Source organism: Hypanus sabinus, chromosome 1, assembly GCF_030144855.1.
Source record: "Hypanus sabinus isolate sHypSab1 chromosome 1, sHypSab1.hap1, whole genome shotgun sequence".
Lineage (NCBI taxonomy): Eukaryota > Metazoa > Chordata > Chondrichthyes > Myliobatiformes > Dasyatidae > Hypanus > Hypanus sabinus.
The window spans coordinates 39996027-40019746 of record NC_082706.1 but is presented as its reverse complement, the minus strand read 5'-3'; the positions used below and the strand labels follow the sequence as shown (position 1 = coordinate 40019746).

Genomic DNA, 23720 nt, shown 5'->3' with positions numbered 1-23720 from the left:
GAGGGGGGCAGATCATCGATTAAAAATAACGGGTAAATACAGAGCAGAGAGACAGGGAGAGCTGCATGGTTTTTCTTTGAAATTCTGTGTCCGGTAGCATATGGATGTGTGTTGACACCGTTATTAACAAAAAGAGAAATTAGTACTCTTCTAGATGTTACTGGATATGGAAAGGGTGGGAATTGCGCTGAAGTAGATCAGCCATGATCTTGATGACTGACAAAGCATGGTAGTGTCAACAGAAAACTTTGCTCTGCACCTGATTCTTATTCTTATTTGATATCCAGCGCCTTCCAGCTGTTCAAGTTCCTAACTTCTTCAAACTCTTACGCTTTGGAGGGTGAGAGCCAATATGAATTGCTACAGGAGCCTCTGAGGTTGCAACTAACAAAACATATTTTATCCATCGTGATCTGAGACGAATAAGTCAACGTTTCAAGTAGAAGCACTGCCATAAAGATGATTGAATTACCTCTTTACAGATGCTGCCTGGTTGCTACGTATGCAGGTGATTATAATAAGTAGATTGCATACTTCCTGTATCTCCAATATTCTATTTTTTTATTGCTTTGCCCCTTCCAGGAACATGATAACTGGAAGAGGGTTTGCTCACCGATGTTCTGCGGTGATTGTGAGATCGTGATTGAAATAATTAAAAATCGCTTTACGAACTTCTTTTTCGCAGTGCTGGGCAGTGACCGAGCAGACACATCAGCAATCTCGGTAGATGTCTCTCTGCCCGGTATGGCACTGTGCAGTATGACCGTGTTTATCTGCGGCTGAGTCTCTTCTCTGTTTTTGACGTAGACAGGCGAGGCCGTTGATGATTGGTGAGCGCTGTACTACACGGTGGGGAGGACGGTAGCCTGATGATAATCGTGGTGCGTTTTCCGAGCTTTGAATGCACTCGCCGCTTTTCATGTTTTATTGGCTCCTGTGCTTTACAGACATGTCTGACAGTCCAGTGTGGAGATTTTTGAATTGAAATCCTCAGAGTCATTTTTCTGCACTGGTGCAACAACAGGCATCCAAATAAAACATCTTTACAATTCATTTCATTGTTAACTCGTATGAACTGGTATTAACTGGTATGAACGTTGCAGACCTGGACTTCAATAGACAATAGACAATAAACATTAGACAATAGGTGCAGAAGTAGACCATTCGGCCCTTCGAGCCTGCACCGTCATTCTGTGATCATGGCTGATCATCTACTATCAATACCCTGTTCCTGCCTTGTCCCCATATCCCTTGATTCCCGTAGCCATAAGATAGATATCTAGCTCATTCTTGAAAGCATCCAGAGAATTGGCCTCCACTGCTTTCCGAGGCAGTGTATTCCGGACACCCACAACTCTCTGGGAGAAGAAATTTCTCCTTAATTCTGTCCTAAATGACCTACCCCTTATTCTCAAACCATGCCCTCTGGTACTGGACTCTCCCAGTATCTGGAACATACTTCCTGCCTCTATCTTGTCCAATCACTTAATAATCTTATATGTTGCAATCGGATCGCATCTCAATCTCCTTAATTCCAGCGTGTACAAGCCCAGTCTTTCTAACCTCTCTGCGTAAGACAGTCAGGACATCCCAGGAATTAACCTCGTGAATCTACGCTGCACTTCCTCTACAGCCAGGATGTCCTTCCTTAGCCTTGGAGACCAAAACTGTACACAATACTCAAGGTGTGGTCTCAGCAGGGCCCTGTACAAATGCAAAAGGATTTTCTTGCTCTTGTACTCAATTCCTTTTGTGATAAAGGCCAACATTCCATTACCCTTCTTCACTGCCTGCTGCACTTGCTCATTCACCTTTAGGAGTGGATCTCCTGATTCATCCATGGTTTCCGGTTTGGGAACTCTCTGAATGACCTCTTTGGTACAACAGCACATATATTACGCACTTGCTGACGAAATCTGTGATGTTGAGGACATTCTTTGAATCAAAATAGGATTAATCATTACTGACATGTCGTGAAATTTGTCGTTTTCTCTCAGCAGAGCACTGCAACGTTTACAAATTACTATAAATTGCAAAACGAACAGTGCAAAAGACGAACAATGAGGTAGTGGATTTCTGTGCACCAATGTCCTCAGCACCCAGTGTAATATGAGACATAGCATTTGGGTAACACGCTCTTGAAAGTAGATCGGAATTACTACTTTTCAACTGGGCTACACTGACTACACTGGGCACTCGTATTGGCCCTGATCTCATTCATCATGAAGACCCTTGAGAAGCTGGTCCTGGCTCACATCCTACCTCTGGTCGGATTAGCCCTCGATTCCCTGTAGCTTTCCTGCCAGGAAAACATTAGAGTCGACGATACTGTCATCTACCAGCTGAACAGAGCCTACTCCCGTTTGGATAAGCAGCAGAGTACTGTGAGGATCATGTTTTTTGATTTCTCAAGTGCCCTCAAAACCATACGGCCCTCATTGCTGGGTGATAAGCTGCGTTCACTACAAGATAGCACTTCCATTGTATCCTGGATAATGTACTATAGTACCTGCCTGGTAGAACACAGTTTGTGAGGCTTCACAGGTGTGTGTTAAATTTGGGTATAAGCAGCACTGGGTCCCCACGGTGGATTGTATTGGTTCCCTTCCTGTTCATCCTGTAGACCTCAGGCTTTAAATATGACACTGAATAATGTCATCTGCAGAAATTCTCTGATGACGCAGCGTTAGTTGAGTGTATAAAGGGAACACAGAAGGATGAACACAGGACCCTATTGGAGGACGTTGTCAAATGGTGGAAGCTGAATCAACTGCAGCTCAACAACTGTGAGGTGAAGGAGATGGTGATGCGCTTTATGATGACCAAGCCTGCATTTCTCCCTATTACTATTGATGGTTGAGGATGTAGGTGTGCTGAGGACCTACAGATACCTGGGAACGCACCTGGATAGTAGACCTAAGTGGAACATCAACACAGAGTCTACATGCAAGAAGAACCAAAGGTGCCTCTATTTCCTGAGGAAACTGAGGTCCTTTGGAGCCTGCAGGCCTCTCCTTCACATGTTCTTCCAATGCAATCTTCTATTCGATGGTGTACGAGGGCAATGGCATCAACACGGGTCATTCTACAGGCTTATTAAACGGATTAGAAAGGCTGGCAATGTTATAGGAGACAAACTGGACATACTGCAGACCGTAATAGAATAAATTGAATTTGCAAATATGGTACGTCTTACATTTAATGTAAATTATTTTTAATTCTTTCTTACTTATCTTCTAATATTTTTATAGATGTGCATTTGTAATACTACCGTGATATTGTAAGTCCCTTTGGGATTAATTAAGAATCCATCTACCAATTTTTGACGCTGGACTGGTTCATGTCAGCGGCTGAGGTGAAGTCGGCCTGATATATCCTGTTTCAGGGCGTAGACCACGAAGTATATAGGTTATTTTGTGCATACTTGATGTCTACCTAGGGTCGGATGTAGACCGCTAGTAGGATAGCTGAAGTGTGCTTCCATGGTCGGTAGCAGGGGCAGCAATTAGGCTGGAAAAGCAGGAACTCACCAGGAATGTCACGCTTGGGGATTACATGGAGATGATGCCTTCAGAGTCCAATCTCTCTTTCTTTGGAACACCACAAATCAAATTGTCTCCCCTTCTGCTCTGTGGTCTGAAATAGATCCATCCAGTTCATCCATGCCTATCTGTAGAATGAAGAGCTGGGTGTCTAATGCAGCCTACATTAGAATGATATCACTCTATGCCCTTGTAATGCCTCCAGTCTTTACCACATCCTCTGACATTTCGTCACATTTAACCACTACCCTTTTTGTGAGCAAAAGCAGTTTTCATTGACTCCACTCAATACCTCTCCCCTCTACAAAAGCTGATACCCTTCAGTACTAGATACATCTGTCTGTGGAGAAAGACTATTCACAGGTATCACTCATAAGTTTATAATCTCTATAGGGTCTTCCCTCAGCTATTTGCCTGTCTGAACATTCAGCCACCCCCGATAAATACATTTGTATTCCAGAAAATATTCTGTAAAAACTTTTCAAAATATTGGCGGCATTAAAAGTGTTACTTGAGTTGCATGTGTTCGAGATACTTGGAGGGAATCTGGCCAACAATTGCAAACTGGCTTTGGTGAGCACTTTGGTCGGCATAGAACAGTTCGGCCAAAGGGCCTGCCGCGGTGCTATACTCCTTTGAACCGCAAGGTTAGGAGCAGAATTAAGAAGATTTTAAAAGCTTCACAATCACCCAAATTCCCACTCACTTTTACCACCTTATATGCCTTTCCCCTGGCTTATATACAGTCCTTAATTTTCTTTGTTGGCCACTGTTACTTAACACTACCATTTGAGAACTTCTTCTGTGGAAAGTACCCATCCTTCACCTTGTGACCTATTCCCAGAAATATCAGCCATCTCTACTGTGCCATCATTCCCACCAATATCCTTCTCCCATCCACCTGGGCAAACTCCTCTCTCAGGCCACTGTAATTCCTTGTTATCTATTGTGATGCCGATACATGTGAGTTATGCTTCTCCCTCTCAAGGTGGAGTATGAATTCAATCACATTGTGATCACTGCCTTCTAAGGGTTCCTTTGCGATAACCTCCCTGATAAAATCTGGGTTCTTACACAACACCCAATGAAAAATACCCTTTCCCTGAGTAGGCTCAAGTACAAGCTGCTCTAAAGATCCATCTCATAGGCATTCAACATATTCACTCTCTTGCAATCCCACACCAACCTGATTATCCCAATCCCGTTGAATATTGAAGTTCCCCCATTACAATTATCTCATCACTCTTATTACATGCCTTTTCCAGCTCCCTTTGCAATCTCAACCCAACATCTTGGCAACTATTTGGAGGCATATATATGGTTGCCATAATGGTTTTTTCACCTTGAAATATTGTAACTCCACTCACCAACATTGAACATTTTCTGAGCCTATGACTCAGGAGTCATATACCATTTTGATTCTATAACTGCTTAAGTTGTTTTCTCCTCACCACTATAACTGGCCATGTCTCTGAATTCAGGATACTGGTGTTGTGTCCATGCTTGCCATCGTTAGAACAGTAGGGTTGGTGATTGTGCAAGATTAAAATGACAGATGACTCGAAGCTCAGTTTTATTGTTGTGGAGTAAACGGCACAATTTTGTTTTCCACGGTGACTTCTTACCCTGCCAAAGGAGTCAAGCAGTTATCATTTTTATTTCAAAGTTCTAATTACCTGTTGCTTGTTTTCAGTTATTTTAATCGGGATGCCATACATTTCCATCCAGGTACCAAGTTTTCTTCATGTAGACCTGTTACTCTTTTCTTTGAGTTTCTTTAATATCTGTACAGTGCTACACTTGAGTACAGTAGATTCAGAGTGTGAAAACGTGTGTTGCTTGTATTGCACACACGTAATGTGCAGACGAATTAGGGAAAACATGGTCATTTTAATTTTATTTGCTGCTACAATACGAGTAAAACACATGCGCGTGGTTGTTATTGGCAATTACGTAGACAAATTAACATCTTATCAAACTCAGAGATTCACATGTTTGTTAAAGTGGCTGTACTCTGCCACTGATTTCAAGAGCCCCAGTATACTTGCAACACGTTATGCTAGCAGAGATGAATTGCATGTCGAGCAACATATTGGGAATTTTAGGGAGAGGAGTTGTTGTGTTTTATAGCGAGTTCAAGCAGGCCGCACAGTGATTCCTCAAGAGTGGGCATCAGTGTGGACTCACGCGGCAAGGCTTACTTTACTGTTGCCATGGGCAAATATTGACGCCATTTTTCAAATATGCAATATGCTGTACCGCATGTAAGACTGTATGACTGTGCATCTTTTATTTTGCATCTTACACGCAGTGTATCACAAGAGAAGAAAATTGAAAAGTGGCAAGTAACAAATGGCGTGTGTCCAATTAAGGAACCATTGCCCCAAATTGATTATCATTTAGAAGCCAAAGCGTTGAGCACCTTATTTCGGCAAAGACCAGCAGGACCAGTGATAACAATAGATGACCCATTGAAAATGGGCTGCTCTTAAGTCCAGATCTGACAGGAAGCTCAGAAGTTGAATCCGGCAAGCTGTTGAGTTAGGTGGCATTGTGCCACGTGAAGATGAAAATGTACCAACGACTTTCAATATCGGCATCTTGCCATATCAGGAGTTGATAAAGATAATGCCTTTCAACTTGGGCAATTGGAGTTGGTATAACTCGGGAAATTCATGTTAAAGAAGAAGCCAGAGGATTTGATGCAGTGTTCCAATCTATGGGCAGAAAACCTTCTACGGAAAATGAGTCATGTTTCGTAGAAGCACACATGCATCGTACCTGAAAGGAAGAAAAGAGTTATTGGCCTGGTTGCATATGGGATGCAGGGGTTGGTGTGCACTTTCTCGATGTTGCAATGGGTTTTGAGCGTCTTCGGCTGGAGTTCTCATGATGTTGGGTGGAGAACTGTGTTCAGCCGAGTTTGGTGTGGGCAGTATTTGTGTTTTGATAGGTTTGGAGCTGCAACTTGTACCATACTTTATATGTATCAGATTTTATTTACCAAAGCATTTCAGTGGATATTGGCCCTTTGTTCCACATTACAAATTATTTCCCTTAACGAATTATTTCCATTGAGAGTAGGGGAGATTCAAACGAGAGGACATGATTTGAGAGTTAGGGGGCAAAAGTTTAAGGGAAACACGAGGAGGTATTTCTTTAGTCAGAGAGTGATAGCTGCATGGAATGAGCTTCCTGTAGAAGTAGTAGAGGCCAGTTCAGTTGTGTCTTTTAATGTAAAATTGGAAAGGTATATGGACAGGAAAGGAGTGGAGGGTTATGGGCTGAGTGCGGGTAGGTGGGACTAGGTGAGATTAAGAGTTCGGCACGGACTAGGAAGGCCGAGATGGCCTGTTTCCATGCTGTGATTGTTATATGGTTATCTGGTTAACTATCAAAACACCGTAACTGCACCTATTGTTCCAATTTCATGATCCCGACCTGTACATAATGACCCACCATATCGTTAAGCTCATACAGCAGAACTAAGATACAAATAAATAACAAGGCTAACTGAAAAGATCTATTGATAGGTGGACAGATAGCCGCTTACACTAGCACAGGCATACACCTCTCCCCCTCACAAACAGAAGATTTCAGGCGGGCAGAAAGGTGACCATACACGGATAGCAAGGTATCGGACAATACAATACAGATTGTGATTAAAAGATGGAAAGGCAGACAAACAGATATACAGATAGCAAGAATTATGACTGGTAGATAAATGGATAGATAGATAAACAGATAGAATATAATTACCTCTTAAGTTGGCTGTATACTGATTGCTCCTCCAATTTCAGACCCTGTGGAGAAGGGACAGGAATTAAGTATCCTCGATAACAAGACAATTTGGAATTAAATTAAGGTTTACTGGTAACTGCTTGTCTACTGAGTAAGCTTACCATGTAAGTGGAATCCATATCAGCTGCATCCTGAAAAAGAACACAATAAAACACGAATAAACTGGTGAAAGAGAAGAAAACTGTCTTAAACAATGGGATATGTAGTTGAAAATTCCACGAAAGGAAATATTCTCAAATATACTACTATAATTGCAAAGAAGTTTCTTTAACAACATGGAAGGGCAATACAATAGTGCAGCTGAATGACCTGCGGTTTCGCAGATCCCTCTGTTTAAATTTCAGTTCTACCCTCTGGATATAGTTGTGTGAAATTTACATATTTTTCTTTGATCTTGTAGGATTTCCACTGCTGTTCTGCTTTTCCCTTCCAAATTCAAAAAATGGATACGTTAGTACGTCAACTTGAGAAAACAAAACTACTTCTTCTATAGCTGTGTGGTAGAAGTACAGGTATGTTGGGATGAGAAAGAGGCAATGAAGTAGTGAACAGCTTTAAGCAGTCGGCATAGACTCGATGGGCCAATTTTGGTTCTGTCTGCTTCGTGCAGAATTATGGAAGTCCTATTCTGCAAAAAAAAAGAAAATTCAAGCTTATTGCAGTCGTTCACTACATCAAGTAGTCTGCAAAGGCAAAAACGACCTTCAGTCTGCTGGACTGTCATCAACTACCTATTTATTTCTGTTCTATATGAATCCCATTAACAAAATGTAGTTATCTCAGTATTTCACTCTCATTGCCTCTTTGGTACAAATACGCATGAACACAGCAGGAGTAGTAGTTTTTCTCCGAAAAACTTTCACGTGTTGCGACATAAGACAAAAGAAGAGTTCCTGAGGTTAAATGCAGGTGGGCAAAGAGAACATGAAAATTCCAAGTAGTCTGTGGCCGAGGTCGGGATTCATCCCTGCTGTAAACTGCTGTGGGATGGTACTCATTCGCTGTTGGACTGTGCAACAGCTGCGTGCACAACTGTATTAATATGTAACCAATAGACTGATTAATTGATGGCAAATTCACCAAGATGTGGAAAACTATTGAAACAAAAAAGCTATCTGAACTTTAGTAATCTCATATTCAAGAATATTAGATCCACAGTTACTCAGCTCAATGGCAAAGTCAGAATCACAGACCAGTATGTTATAAATTGGACTTACTGGCTCAGTACTTTTTCTTTGAGGGAGTACGTTGACGTAGGGACCCTCTGCAAAGGTAAAGTGGGATAAATACATCATTACAAATACCAGCTATTAACTGAAGCCTCGACTCTTGCCCAGACTCCCTGAAGTAGCCAAACTGGAGAAGAGAGTAAATATAAATAAAGTACTTCACTTGTAAGAAAGGTGCTGCAGCAATCATGGTAAATTTAAATCATTATGTAGATTGGACAAATATCATTAACAAGATTAAAGTTGACACATAGAATATATTCAACAGAAACCGGCTAGATGAATGATATTTAAAATCTGGCACCACATGTTGGTGAAGATTTCATACATGATACTACACTAATATTTCCATTATAATAATCTTAAAACATGAGAGATGGAATATTGACATCGATAAATCATTGTATCAGCCAGGTGTAAAAAAGTGTGTATGAGAGAGAAACAGAAAATGGAAGATAGAATAATTAAAGAACTTTTTATGGAAGAGGTGGAGGTGACTTTTGCAGAAGGACTGCCCTTCCAATTCTGGCTATTTCTTGACCAGCAGAAGTGTTGGAAGTTTACATGTAAAAATGTGCTTGTTATCATCTGGATGCATTTCTTATTGACAATCTGCAACCATTGGGATCACCTCACGTCAGCAACAATTAAATATTGTACCGAAAGGCCCTTCATATTGTTAGATAAGATGACAGGAAATTAGAGAAATTAGTGAGCATGAATTTATCATATACAGTAAATTAGGCCAGGTTAAACATATCTGAATTAACAGATGGATGGGTCAGCTGTAACTAGATGCGTTCATGTGCAGACAGTTTCTCCTATAGATGGCCTTATAATGCAATTATCTGGATGTTTGCAATGTGGCTAAATAATTGGAAAGGTAAACATGGTGTGAGGGGAGAAGGGAAGCAAAAGTGCAAAGTGGAAGGAATAATAATAATAATTATTATTATTATTATAGTTATTGTTGTTGTTGTTGAGAGAGCATAAAATATGACCTTTCGGCTCTTCAAGCCATGGTGCACAGCAAGCCCTTAATTTATCCCTTGCCTAAGTTTGGCACAATTTACATTGACCAATTAACCTGCCAACTGGTACAAACCCCACGCAGACATGGAGAGAAGGGACAAACTCTTTAAAGGCAGCAAGCAGAATTTATTCCGGGCCGTCTGTACTATAATGCATTGTGCTAACCACTATGCTGCCATGCCGCCGCAGCTGAAATCTCCATGAAGCAAGAGGAGAAATATGCCAGGAATGTCTGCTCTTTCTACTGTGATCTTCCATGTAAAACAGAAAAAAAACAATAAGAATTTGACAACCAAGCAAGTGTTTGACCATAAAACAAGCCTCTCACACAATCATGATGTTCATATCAGATTGAATTCAGAATGGACAATATTCTGTAAAGTAAATGACAACACAACAATTACAACTGAACAGCTTATATGAACTGTGTTAATGCCTGCTTCGCTTTTCAGATTTATAATCTTATATGACACCATTACCTTTTGATTGGCAATGTCTCTTGATGAAGCAAATAATGAGACTCAGGGTCAGAAGAAATACCACCAAACCAGTCAAAACGCCCCCAATGATTAAGCCTCTCTTTGAGTTGTTGAATGAATCTGTGAAGACATCATGTAATACATTTAGAATTGGATCATGTACATGCAAGGTGCATAGGGAAGATTTTAATGAGCCGACTGCAATTGTGGGCTGTATATACCTTTGAGGTCACGCATCAACAGAGTGATGTTAACTCAGTTCGAAACAAAGCTCTCCCAGAGTCAGTGGACTTCTCCAGTAGGCGGTGATTTAAAAGGTCCAATGTCCATGATGTCCCTACTACTGTAAACAGGACTTTGACCAATAAAGGTAATCTTGCCAATTTGTATTCACATCATCCAGTCCCCCTGGGTTCTCACTTTCAGGAAGCTACTTACCTGTTATTCCTCTGTTTATCCTTCTGTAGTACTGTCTAGAGCTCAGCTATGTACAGAGCGGGGCAACTGGGGACATGTGCGATGAGGCAGTATTATATGTTTAAAATAAGCTAAGTCTTGTTGTTATACTTGTCCCCAGCTCATCTACATTTTGTTTTAATCTTAGATAACTCTCTTCACTATCTACTACATAACCGATTTCGGTACTTTCTGCAAACTGTTTCAAATTAATAATTTGGCTGAGAATCCATTTGACACGGTATGTGACAAATAACAGCACCGATACTTGTGTACAGAACTGGTTACAACCATCCAATGTGAAAAACAGCTCTCTGCTACCATCCCCTCATTCCCACCACAAAGATAATTGTTTGTCCCTGAGGCTACCTTATTCACGATACTGTGCTCCTTCGCCTTCCCAACTAACCTCCCATACCATACAGGACCTTGTCAAAGGTTTTCCTAAAGTACATGTAGACAACATCTCATACTCTGACCTCTCCAGTCCTCTTGATAACCTCTTCAAAAACTTTAACCAAAATTGGTAAACACGTTTTGCTATGCGGAAGGCCATACTGACTTTTCCTAATCTGTACTTGCCTTCCCAGATGCTACGCCCTATCTCACAGAATCCTCTCCAGTAATTTTCCCACTACTGATATTACATTCACTGGCCTGCAGTCTTATAGCTGTTGAAACTCTTCTTAAATAAAGATACAAAATGAGCCACCTTCTAGTTTTCTGCTACTCACCGTGATTCATGATCGTATAACGTCTCAGCAACTTCTTCCTGGTTACACAGATTGTTTTGGTATACATGACTGGAATTTGGGTATTTATTGGTCTTACAAATACATGTATTTCTCTTTGTACACATTATGGCCTTCACATTTAGTTACATTTACACTGAGCCGTTTTGGGTATCACGTGTGTACAAAGTAGTATTTGAATGTAAATGCAGACTGCATTGAAGGACAGGTAGGCTATTCATTTCCCCTCTGACCCCAGACACGCTATACCATGCAATAAGATCATCAGTGATTTTTCATTTGAGCATTGTAACAAATTCAACTCAATATCCTTTTATTTTCTTAATATGAACTCATAAAACCAGCATTGAATATTGAATTTGGACAAGAAGTCGATCCCAACCTCATCGATCTTGTAATGTCTTCTGGGAAAATTGGTGTAAATCAGAAGAACTGCCAAACAGATTAGTCCTGTGACACAGTCATATAACATCACACATTACGCACAGTTTGCCAGACTCCTCCATAACAATCCCTGGATTGTTTGTGTTTTACTGAGTATGCCACAGTCAACTGAGAGGTAATATTTACTTCTGAGATTAGATGTTGGAGTCCAGGTAGTCTTCATATTGACTGAGTTATCAGGTAAATCTTGAGAAAGGTCAACTGTTCCCCATCGATGCATTATCCTCCCTCAACTAACTAATAGTTGCTCTTCCACGTTGAACAACATAGAAACAATAACTGACATTATCAAGGATACTGTGCGAGGTGATTTTTACGTCCGTCACCAGGTGTGGCTTTGTAGCACCAAGAGTAAATCGATCTATTGAGTCATTAAAATTACACAGTCTGGGAACAGGCACTTCGACCACCAAGTGTTCTGTATGTTTCCCTTTTTGTGACTAAATAGAAGTCATGTTACAGCAAGATAAAACTTTACTTAGGACACAGATGAAGTACTTGTGCATTTCTGGTTGCCTGTTACAGGAAGGAATGGAGAAATTGGACTTGATGATGAAAAGGTTCACATGGATGCTTTCAGGATAAGAGAACATAAAATATCAAGATAGGGTGGACAAACCTGGCCTGATTTCTCTGCAGTGTCACAGACTGAGGGGCTATCTGATGCTGAAGTTTAACACATTAGGGGAGGTTCGGATGGGGTAGATAAGTCATAAAGCACTACAACACAAAACAGGCCCTTTAGCCCATCGAACATACAGAATCATAAATATGCCTCATCCCATTCATCTGTTCCCAGACCATAGTTCTCCATAATCCCCTCATCCATGTGCCTGTCCAAAATTCTCTTAAATTTTGAAGCCGATGCCACATCTACCATTTGTGCTGGCATCTCATTTCATGCTCTCACCACCCTCTGAATGAAGTTCCCACATATGTTACCCTTAAACATTTCACCTTTCACCCTTAACCCGGGACACCAAAATGTAGTTCCACCCAACCTCAGTGGAAAATGCCTTCTTGCATTTACGCCATCTATACGCCTCATGATTTCTTGTACACTTCCATTAGTGGCCAATGTCCTTTGCCCTGTGCGGAAATGTCAAATGCTAGAGAGCGCTATTTAAGTTGGGGGAGACAATTTCAAAAGAGATTATTTTACACATACCAGGGTAAGTGGAGGAAGTCACAACAATGAGTTAGACCTATTTAGACAGGGGAAACAGAGGGATATTGATCATGTACAATGACATAGGGCTGGTTTCAATAGACAGATTGGTCGTTACAAATGCTAGTTAGATGAAGCTAACCACATCTGTTCCTGAGCTACGCTGTTCCACGTTCTAAGTGTCGGCTCAGGCTCTCCAGGTCTTAAGAGAACAAACCACAACTCACAACTAGAATATTTCAGACTAAAACCTGTCAAGGATGTGATTGTCTTGCAATCCTCTGTAACCTCTCTAATGTAAATCAGACCCTTCAATATGTCATGACCAGAACTACAAAACGTAGTCAACATTTGATGCCTTCCATGTGTCTATATTCTATGCCCACATATTGTGGGCAATCAACTGCCTGCCTCCTTTGCTGTTGTGTCTCCCTTCAGAGATCCCTTGAGATATACACCAACGTCCCTCTGTTTTTGAGCTTTCTCAAAGGTTCATAATGTCATGGTCCAGGTTTTGTCTTCATTGCCCTCTCGACATGTGTTGTGCTACACTTTGCAAAGTTCTAAGTAAATTTATTGTCAAAGTACATATATGCCTATTAACAAAACTGAGACTCATTTTCTTGTGGGCATACTCAATAAATCCATAACAGAATAACAACCACAATAGGATCAATGAAAGACCACATCAATTTTGGCGTTCAACCAGTGTGCAAAAGACGACAAACTGTACAAATATAAAGAAATTATAATTTATCAAGAGCATGAGATGAAACAGTCCTTGAAAATAAATCCATCGGTTGTGGGAACAGTTCAATGATGAGGCAAGTGAACTCTTTTGGTTTAAGAGTCTAATGGTTGAATACCCATATCCCATCCTGACCCTGGTGGTATCAGCCCTGAGACACTGTCACGGATAAAGACCTGTCATGGTCAGTCCATGAAATCTGAATTCCGGTTCATGGCCCAGTTCATCGATCCTTATTCCAGGTTATCCTGTTTTCACTTGTTCCATTGGGTGCCTTAATTGAGGCACCTGATTCTCGTTTTGGACTGGCACATAAATACATCTGCAAGCAAAGTATTCCCTGCTGGACTGTTCCCTTCCCCTCCCCATCTGAATCCCTGACAGTTTTCTCAGCTGTTTCCTCGGCAGTCATCCGGCTCTGCGTCCAAGAAAGGGTCTCAGCCATGCTTCCTAGAAAGCATCCCAGCCCTATGTCCTAGGAGGGTTCTGGCTCCATATCCAAGAGCCTAATCAAGCCCAGTCCAAGAACCGAGCCCAACCTAGTCCAAGAGCCACATCCTGTGATGGAGGTCCTGGCTCAGCCCATGGGTGCCTCGCTCTGCCCAGGAGAACCTCGCCCATCGTTCCGTGCTGCAGATTCCTCGTCTTGTGCTAGAATTTCCTTGTCCCGTGCTGGAGTTCCCTCGTCCAGTCCAAGCCACGTCCAAGTACCTCATCTAGTCCAAGCCAAGTACTAGAAGTTCATCTTGTCTGAGCTTAGTCCAAGAACCTCGTCCTGTCCAAGACAAGGCTTTTGTGTTCTCGTCCTGTCCATGTGCCTCCTCCTGCGCAGGAGTTCCACGTCCAGTCCTGCAGCCACGTCCAGATCTGTAGCCACTTCTAGTCCTGTAGCCACATCTTGTCCACTCCTAGATCCGGGGTCCAAGCCAAGTCAAGACTCAAGTTACACGTCCCTGTCCAGTCTCTCGCTCGGAGTCCTCGCCCAGGCTCCTAGTTCCAAGTTCCTTGTCCGGCTCCCGTGTTTCTAATCCAAGTCCTTGCCGAGGCCCTGAATCTTAGTCTCGTCCAGGGCCTGTTTCAATGGATAATCCTAGTCCTGTTCCTAGTACTCCTGTGTCTTGTATATGGGTCCGCCCCCTTATGACTCTACCGTTACTTTGCATAAATTTATTAGCTCACTGTTTTCATTTTATAGCCAAAGATGATACTTTTCATATCCAAGCGGTGAAGGGGTATGCCAATCGGTCTGGGTGCCAGCACTGATCTCCATAACAGGCCTCGAATCACACAATTAACCCTCCTCCATCTCACCTCCCTTTTCTTACCAAACCAGTATTGGATCCATTTTACCAACCCATCTTCAATACTAATCGTCATAATATTTTAGATTGTGCTTCCTTTGGGGACCTTTACAAGGGCCTTAAGGAAGTCAGTGTAGACCAAAGCAACCACAGTGCTTAATTAATAAGTAATGTTACTTCAAATACCTTAATAAAATTAATCAGTCAGACCAAACCCCTCACCCGTCAAGAGTGACATACAGACCATCCATATTCAAACACCAGCTTTCCAAATGTTATTCCTCCGCATCAGATTATTTTCCGTGACTTCTCTATGACTAATATTGAATTCATGTCATTATTTATCATACCTGCACTTCATACATTTGCTGTCCTCCGGTCATCAGGACTGTATCCGGGAGACTTTGAACATATTAACATCTCCCCCCTGCATCTTATGGTGTGATTGCAATACCTATGCTGATGCCTCCACTGTCAATACCATGTGAATAAGCGCAACCTAAACACCATTGTGGTAAACATATTACCCCTAACAAACCAACAAAACTTTTCCAACATCTTCAAAGCATAAGGCGGGAGCGAAATCAGATGTTCTCTCCTTGTCTGGGTCAATGCCACTTCAATAATTCTCAGTTCCGAATGAGACCAACCCATGTCATTCACTATACGATTCATTTTTGCTGCTAGTATTTGTAGTGGGTATCAGTGGGAAATTACACTGCAGTTGTCTGCTTTAACCATTCTAAAAACACCCGAGTTCCTGAATTCCCAACTATAAGAATGTCAAGTGCTTCAGACATTTGTGAATCCCGCCAGCTGCACGAAGTCTTTAGCACAACGATTTACAGTACCAGCAACTTGGCTTCAAATCTCACCGATCTCTGTAAGGTTCCTGTATGTTCTCCCCATTTCTGCGTGCATTTACTCTGGGACCTCACATTTCCACCAACATTACAAAGATATTCCAGTTGCTTTAAATGTCCTGTGATTAGGCTAGGGATAAATCTGGGGTTGAAGTGCTTGGTAGCTAAAAGGTCTGGGAGGTCCTATTCCACACTCTATCTCAATAAATCAATCAATAAACAAATAATAATAAAGAAAGTCACATTTTGGCATGCTGGGGTGCATCAACATATCTATATTCTGGAATTCAGAACACAATATCACGGAGAAAGGAGGTAGCAAATGAAAGTACTGTATCCCCACATATTTGTCAATGGGGACTTGAAATGGGTACTGAATGCTGGTCTTCCAGCAACTTTATAAATTTTCAATGAAGCTTTTAAAGAGAAAAAGTAATTCAGTTTGAGCTATTGACCCCTTTGCATACAGAAATCCAAAGGTCCTCTACCCACTAGGGATGTAGGAATGCTCATTTCATTCGTGATTGGTGGATTCCTGGATGTAGGCTCACTCAAAGAAGTACACAAGGAGCTTTATTGAGATGATTTTTCCTTCTATTTAAACTTGTAATCTGGTTAACCTGCTTTATGTTTCTTAAATGGATTTCAACCCCTTGATTCTCTCCATCCTAGGAATCAGTCCGAGGGATATTTGCTGTATCTCTGCAGCTGTAATTTATTCCATGGCACAAAATATACCAGGTTCGGATCTCCTGAGGTATGCAAGAAGACAGCGGTACCTGCTAAGGGGCGTTTGTTGGAAACCCTACTTCATCCGTGACCAGTAAATGTGTGAGTGGAAGCAAGAAAAATGTGACCGTAGCACAAATTCTTCTCAGTTCTTCCTCAAGAGACAGATTGATCATATAAAACCTTTCCTTCTTTGTCTTTGGGTCAAGGTTGTGCATTCTCGTTTATGTTCCACAGTAGTCACAACATCTAGATAAGTCATAAACACAAAAGATTCTGCAGATGCTGGAACTCTAGGCGAACAAATACAAATCCTGACGAAGGGTCTCGGCCCGAAACGTCAACTGTGCTTCTCCTTATAGATGCTGCTTGGCCTGCTGTGTTCCACCAGCATTTTGTGGTGTTTGAATTTCGAGCATCTGCAGATTTCCTCGTGTTTGCCGAACAAATACAAAATGCCGGAGCATCATTGCAAATGAATAAACAGTCAATGTTTAATGCTGAAACCTTTTTCAGCACTAGGAAGAAAGGAGGAAGATGCCAGAAAAAAATTGAGGAGCTTCTTTAAGGAGCTGTAAAGTGAAGGCATGTGGGTGGGAAAGGTATATGTGGCTTTGGTAGTTAGTCTGCATGAGTACATGGTTGGAGGCAGCAGCGATCACAAAGGGGGAGAGTGAGAGGATCTTACTGAACTCCCATCGAAGAACTTCTTTCAGGTATGCATCCTGCAGAATAGCTAGACAGGTCCATGAATTGGAGATCTAGATCTAGATACGTCCATGGATAGGGGAGGTTTAGAACAGAGAGTATAGAAATCCATCACGCATTACATGTCCTTCTGCCCACAATGTTGTGCCAATCATGTAACCTGCTCTAGAAACTACCTGGAGGTTCCTTACCGCATAACCCTCTATTTTCCTATGCTCCATAAACCTCTCTAAGAGTCTGTGTCATCACCGGTGGCTGTGCCACCCACACCCCCAACATCCTCTGCCTCAAAGACTTATCTCTGACATTCCGCTGTTCCTACTTCCAAGTAACATAACCTCACGAATCTTGAGTTTAGACCCATGGTTGATGACAGCCAACAAACCATATGCCTTCTTAAAAACACTGTCAACATGCACAGCAGCTTTGAGTGACCAGTGGAGACGGACCCCAAGATCTCTCTGATCCTCCACACTGCAAGACTCCGAGAGACTTAGGATTAATATTATATTCTGTCTTCAAATTTGATGCATGAACATGAACCACTGCAGTCTTATCTGCGTAGATCTCCATCTGCCAATTCTACCTACCATCTGCAATCAACCTTTGCCTTTTGTAGGAAAGCCTATTCTGGATCTGCAGTGCAAGGCCCCTTTGGATCCCATGCCTCCTTACCTTCAGAATGAGCCTTGCATGGGGCTTATCAAGTGCCTTACTGAAATCCATATACATTATATCCACTGCTCTACCTTAATCAATGTGTTTTGTTACATACGCAAAGAACTCAATCAGCTTCAGAAGGCACAACCTGCCCTTGAAAAGGTCATGCTGATTATCACAATTTGGATTATGTCTCTCCAAGTGCTCTTAAATCCTGCCTCTCAGGATCTTTTCTAACAACCTGCACACTACTGAAGTAAGACTAACTGGTATATAATTCCCTGGGTAATCTCTATCTCTTTCTTGAATGGGGAAGCATTTGCAACCCTCCAAACCTCCGGTACTTCTCCCACCCCTTTTGATATTGCAAAGATCATCGCACGAGGCTCAGGAATCTCTTCCCTTGCTTCCCACAGTCACCTGTAGTATACCTCATTGGGACCCGGTAACTTATCTAATTTAATGCTTTTCAAAAGCTCCAGTACATCTTCTTCGTTAATGTCTAAACGCTCAAGCATTTCAGTCCAATTAAGTCATCTGCACAATTGCAAAGGTCCTTTTCCCCGGTGAATTGAATTGACTTTGTCAATTTCATTCTTCATATACATGAGGAGTAAAAACCTTTACATTACATCTCTGTCTAAATGGGCAATGTGCAATTTCTAGTAATTTATAATGAATAGTATCTACAATAGGATAGTCAATAAAACATAGAAATACAATTGTACCAGCATAGTTAAATCAGTCTGATGGCCTGGTGGAAGAAGCTGTCCCAAAGCCTGTTGGTCCTGGCTTTTATGCTTTCTTACCGTTTCCTGGATGGTAGTAGCTGGAACAGTTTGTGGTTGGGGTGACTCAGATTTGCAATGATCCTTCGTGTCTTTTTTACACACTTGTCTTTGTAAACATCCTGAATAGTGGGAAGTTCACATCTACAGGTGCGCTAGGCTGTCCACACCACTCCCTGCAGAGTTCGGGAATATAGAGTTCCCATACCAGGCAGTGATGCAGCCAGTTAGGATGCTCTCAATTGTGTCCCTGTAGAAAGTTCTTTGGATTTGGGGGAGGGGAGCATACCAAACTTGTTCAACAGTCTGAAGTGAACGAGGTGCTGTTGTGCTTTTTTCAGGACACAGCCGTTATGTACAGACTACGTGAGATTCTTGGTAATGTGTATGCTGAAGAACTAACAGCTGTTCACCCTCTCAATACCAAGTGCAGTGATGTCAATAGTTGTTAGCCTGTCTCTTTTCCTTAAGTCCACAACCGCCTGGTTTGTTTTTGCAACGTTGAGGGAGAGGGTGTTTTTTTCACACTACTACTGCAGGGTGATGCCTTCTTCTCTGTAGGCTGCCTCATTATTATTTGAGAAAAGGCCATTCAGTGTAGGGTCGTAAGCAAATTTTTTATTAGCAGATTGGAGCTGTGGGTGGTGCCACAGTCATGCGTATACAGAGAGTAAACGATGAGTGAATACTGAAGAAAAGTATTCATGAGATACCTCCGCTACTTCCTCCAACTCCATGCAAACATTTCTACTATTGCACGTGACTAGTACCATCTTTGTACCAACTGTAAACTTGCTAACAATCCATCAAGCTCGTTAAATTTGTGGTTGGAGTGGCTCCAGTTCTCAATAATCGTTCAAGCCTTTTTTACGCACCTGTCTCATTAAATGTCCTGAATAGGGGGAAGTTCACATCTGCAGATGGGCTAGGCTGTCTGCACCACTCTCTGCAGAGTCCTACAACTGAAGGAATTACAGTTCCCTTATCAGGCACTGAATCAGACAAACTGGATGCTCTTAATTATGACCTTGTAGAAATTGCTTAACATTTGGGACTCATGGCTAACCTCTTCAACCGTCTGAACTGAAAGAGGCACCTTTTTCACCACACAACCGGTATATGCGGAGCACATGAGATCCCAGGTGACGTGAGATCAATAGAATTGTTGTCAATACAGGTTAGCCTGTCTCCATTCCTTCTTTAGTCCACAACCGGCTCCTTTATTTTTGCGACAATGAGGGAGAAGCTGTGTTCTTGACACTATGTCAGGGTGATTATTACCACTCTGTAGGCAGCCTTGTTATTAATTGAGATAAGGCCAGTCAGCAAAATTTAATTAGCAGATTGGAACTATGGTGGTGATACAGTCACGGGTATATAGAGGGTAAAGCAGGGGGCTTACCTCACAGCCCTGATGGGCACTTTTATTGAGAGTCAGGCTAGGAGAGGAGACGCAGCTCACTCTTACCACCTGCTGGTGATCTGATAGGAAGTCCAGGATCCATCTACACAAGGCAGGGTGAAGGCCAAGATTGCTCAGCTTCTTTCATCCATGTGTCAATCTAAGTCCCTTTTAAACATCCCTAATATATCTGCTTCTACCTGTACCCATGGCAGAGCATTCCAAGCACTTATCACTCTCCGTAAATATTAATTCCATGTTATCTAGTCTCATCCATGTTTTCCACGGTTGAGGGACAGCAAAGAGGAGTTGGTCATGGCTGCACAGAGACAGGCGCTGAGCACATGGGCAATAGAAGTAGGGGTCTATCACACCAGGGAAGAAGCAGGATCAACACACTGTACAGAACCCGGCAAAAACGATTGAACACATAATAGCATGGTGCAAGATGTAGGCAGGGATAGCATGAACTGAATGGTACAACCAAGTTGCAGGAATTGTGTACAGGAACATCAATAGTAATTATGGACTGGACACTCCCAAGTCCAATGGGAAATGCCCAAAAAGGTAGTTGAAAATGACAGACTTAAGATCCTGATGCGCAGGTATAGGCCAACCAACCAGACATAGTAATACTGGACAAGGAACAAAAGAAACTAATAGTAGTGGACGTGACAACCCCTACAACAGTAACATAAGGAGGAACAAATATGAGAAGCTGGGGAAATACCTGGGCTTGAAAGAGGATAAAGAAAGCATTTGAAATATTAAACCCAGAATAATCTTGGTGGAGATAGGAGCACTTAGAGCTGTAACACCTGGACTGGGAGAGTAGTTCTGACAAATCCCAGGAACAACATTTGAGATCTCGAGGATTGCACTACTAGGAATAGCAAAGATATTGTGTCAAACCCTCAAGCAATAACATATAACCATATAACAATTACAGCATGGAAACAGGCCATCTCAGCCCTTCTGGTCCATGCTTAAGCCGAAAGCTTACTCTCACCTAGTCCCACCTACCTGCACTCAGCCCATAACCCTCCATTCCTTTCCTGTCCATATACCTATCCAATTTTTTTTAATGCCAAAATCGAACTTGCTTCTACCACTTCTACTGGAAGCTCGTTCCACACAGCTACCATTCTTCCCCCTCGTGCCCTAAACTTATGCCCCTTAACTCTCAACTCATGTCCTCTTGTTTGAATCTCCCCTACGCTCAATGGAATAAGCCTATCCACGTCAACTCTATCTATCCCCCTCATAATTTTAAATACCTCAATCAAGTCCCCCCTCAACCTTCTGCGCTCCAAAGAATAAAGACCTAACTTGTTTAAACCTTTCTCTGTAACTTAGGTGTTGAAATCCAGGTAACATTCTAGTGAATCTCCTCTGTACTCTCTCTATTTTGTTGACATCTTTCCTATAATTCAGTGACCAGAACTGTACACAATACTCCAAATGTGGCCTCACCAATGCCTTGTACAAATTTAAAATGACATCCCAACTCCTATACTCAATGCACTGATTTATAAAGGCCAGCATGCCAAAATCTTTCTTCACCACCCTATCCACATGAGATTCCACCTTTACGGTACGATGCTCCATTATTCCTAGATCACTCTGTTCTACTGCTTTCCTCAATGCCCTGCCATTTACCAACTATGTCCTATTTTGATTAGTCCTACCAAAATGTAGCACCTCACACTTATCAACATTAAACTCCATCTGCCATCTTTCAGCCCACTATTCTAACTGGCCTAAATCTCTCTGTAAGTTTTGAAAACCTACTTCATTATCCACAATGCCACATATCTTGGAATCATCTGCATAACTAATAATCCAATTAACAGCCCAGTCATCCAGATCGTTAACTTATGACAAACAGCATTGGACCCAGTACAGATCCCTGAAGCACACCACTAGACACTGGCCTCCAACCTGGCAAACAGTTATCCACAACTCTCTGGCATCTCTCATCCAGCCACTGTTGAATCCATTTTACTGCTTCAATATTAACACCTAACGATTGAACCTTCCTAACTAATCTTCCATGTGGAACCTTGTCGAAGGCCTTACTGAAGTCCATATAGACAACATCCACTGCTTTACCCTCGTCAACTTTTCTAGTAAGCTGTTCAAAAAATTCAATAAGATTTGTCAAACATGACCATCCACGCACAAATCCATGTTGACTGTTCCTAATCAGGCCCTGTCTATCCAGATAATTATATATACCATCTCGAAGAATACTTTCCATTAATTTACCCACCACTGACGTTAAAGTTACAGGCCGATAATTGCTAGGTTTACTCTTAGAACCCCTTTTAAACAATGGAACCAGATGAGCAATACGCCAATCCTCCGGCAACATCCCCGTTTCTAATGACATTTGAGATAATTCTGTCAGGGCCCATGCTACTTCTACACTAACTTCTCTCAGGGTCAGAAGCTGGAGACTTACCACTTTATATTCTTTAAAAGTGCCAGTGCTTCCTCTTCTTTAATCATCATAGTTTCCATAGCTACCGTACTTGTTTCCCTTACTTTACACAATTCAATATCCTTCTTCTTAGTGAATACCGAAGCTAATAAATTGTTCAAAATCTCTTTTGGCTCTACACATAACTGTCCACTTTGATCCTCTAAGGGACCAATTTTATTCCTCACTATCCTTTTGGTACTAATATAACTGTAGAAACCCTTTGGATTTATTTTCACCTTACTTAGCAAAGCAACTTCATAACTTCTTTTTCCTTATCTAATTTCTTTTTAAAATGCTTTTTTACATTCTTTATATTCCTCGAGTATTTCATTAATTCCATGTTGCCTATATTTATTGTAGATCTCTCTCTTTTTCTGAACCAAGTTTCCAATATCCCTCTAAAACCATGGCTGTCTCGAACTTTTAAACTTTCTTTTCAACCTAACAGGAACATGAAGATTCTGTACCGTCAGAATTTCACCCTTAAATTACCTCCATTTGTCTATTACATCCTTTCCATCAAACAAATTGTTCCAATCCACTCCTTCAAAATCCTTTCACATTTCCTCAAAGTTAGCCTTTCTCCAATCAAAAATCTCAACCCTGCGTCCAGTCCTATCCTTCTCCATAATTATATTGAAACTAATGGCATTGTGATCACTGGACCTGAAGTGCTCCCCAACACATAACTCTGTCACCTGACCTATCTCATTCCCTAACAGGAGATCCAACACAGCCCCTTCTCTAGTTAGTACCTCTATGTATTGCTGGAAAAAAACTATCCTGCACACATTTTCCAAACTCCAAACCATCCAGCCCTTTTACAAATGGGCTTCCCAGTCTAATAGTGGAAAATTAAAATTTCCCACTATCACAACCTCGTGCTTTCTACAAATATCTACTATCTCCTTACAAATATGCTCCTCCAATTCTTACTCCCCCTTAAGTGGTCAATAATACACACCCATAAGTGTTACTACACCTTTTCCCATTCCTCCATTCCACTCAAATAGCCCCCCTAGACGAGCCCTCTAATTTATCCTGCCAAAGCATCGCTGTAATGCTTTCTCTGACAAGCAATGCAATACCTCCCCCTCTTGTCCCTCCGATTCTATAGCACCTGAAGCAACGAA

At 41.7% G+C, this 23720-nt stretch overlaps 1 protein-coding gene across 1 annotated transcript in view; it reads right to left on the bottom strand.

The window, feature by feature from the left end:
- Positions 1–23720, bottom strand: part of LOC132398128 (uncharacterized) — a 103029-nt gene that overhangs the window by 19947 nt on the left and 59362 nt on the right. Inside the window, exons 6-9 of the mRNA XM_059977193.1 lie at positions 10084–10203; positions 8561–8607; positions 7445–7474; positions 7302–7345 (exon numbers count right to left, since the gene is read on the bottom strand). Of these exons, the coding sequence (XP_059833176.1) occupies positions 7302–7345; positions 7445–7474; positions 8561–8607; positions 10084–10203 (241 nt within the window). The remainder of the gene's footprint in view (positions 1–7301; positions 7346–7444; positions 7475–8560; positions 8608–10083; positions 10204–23720) is intronic.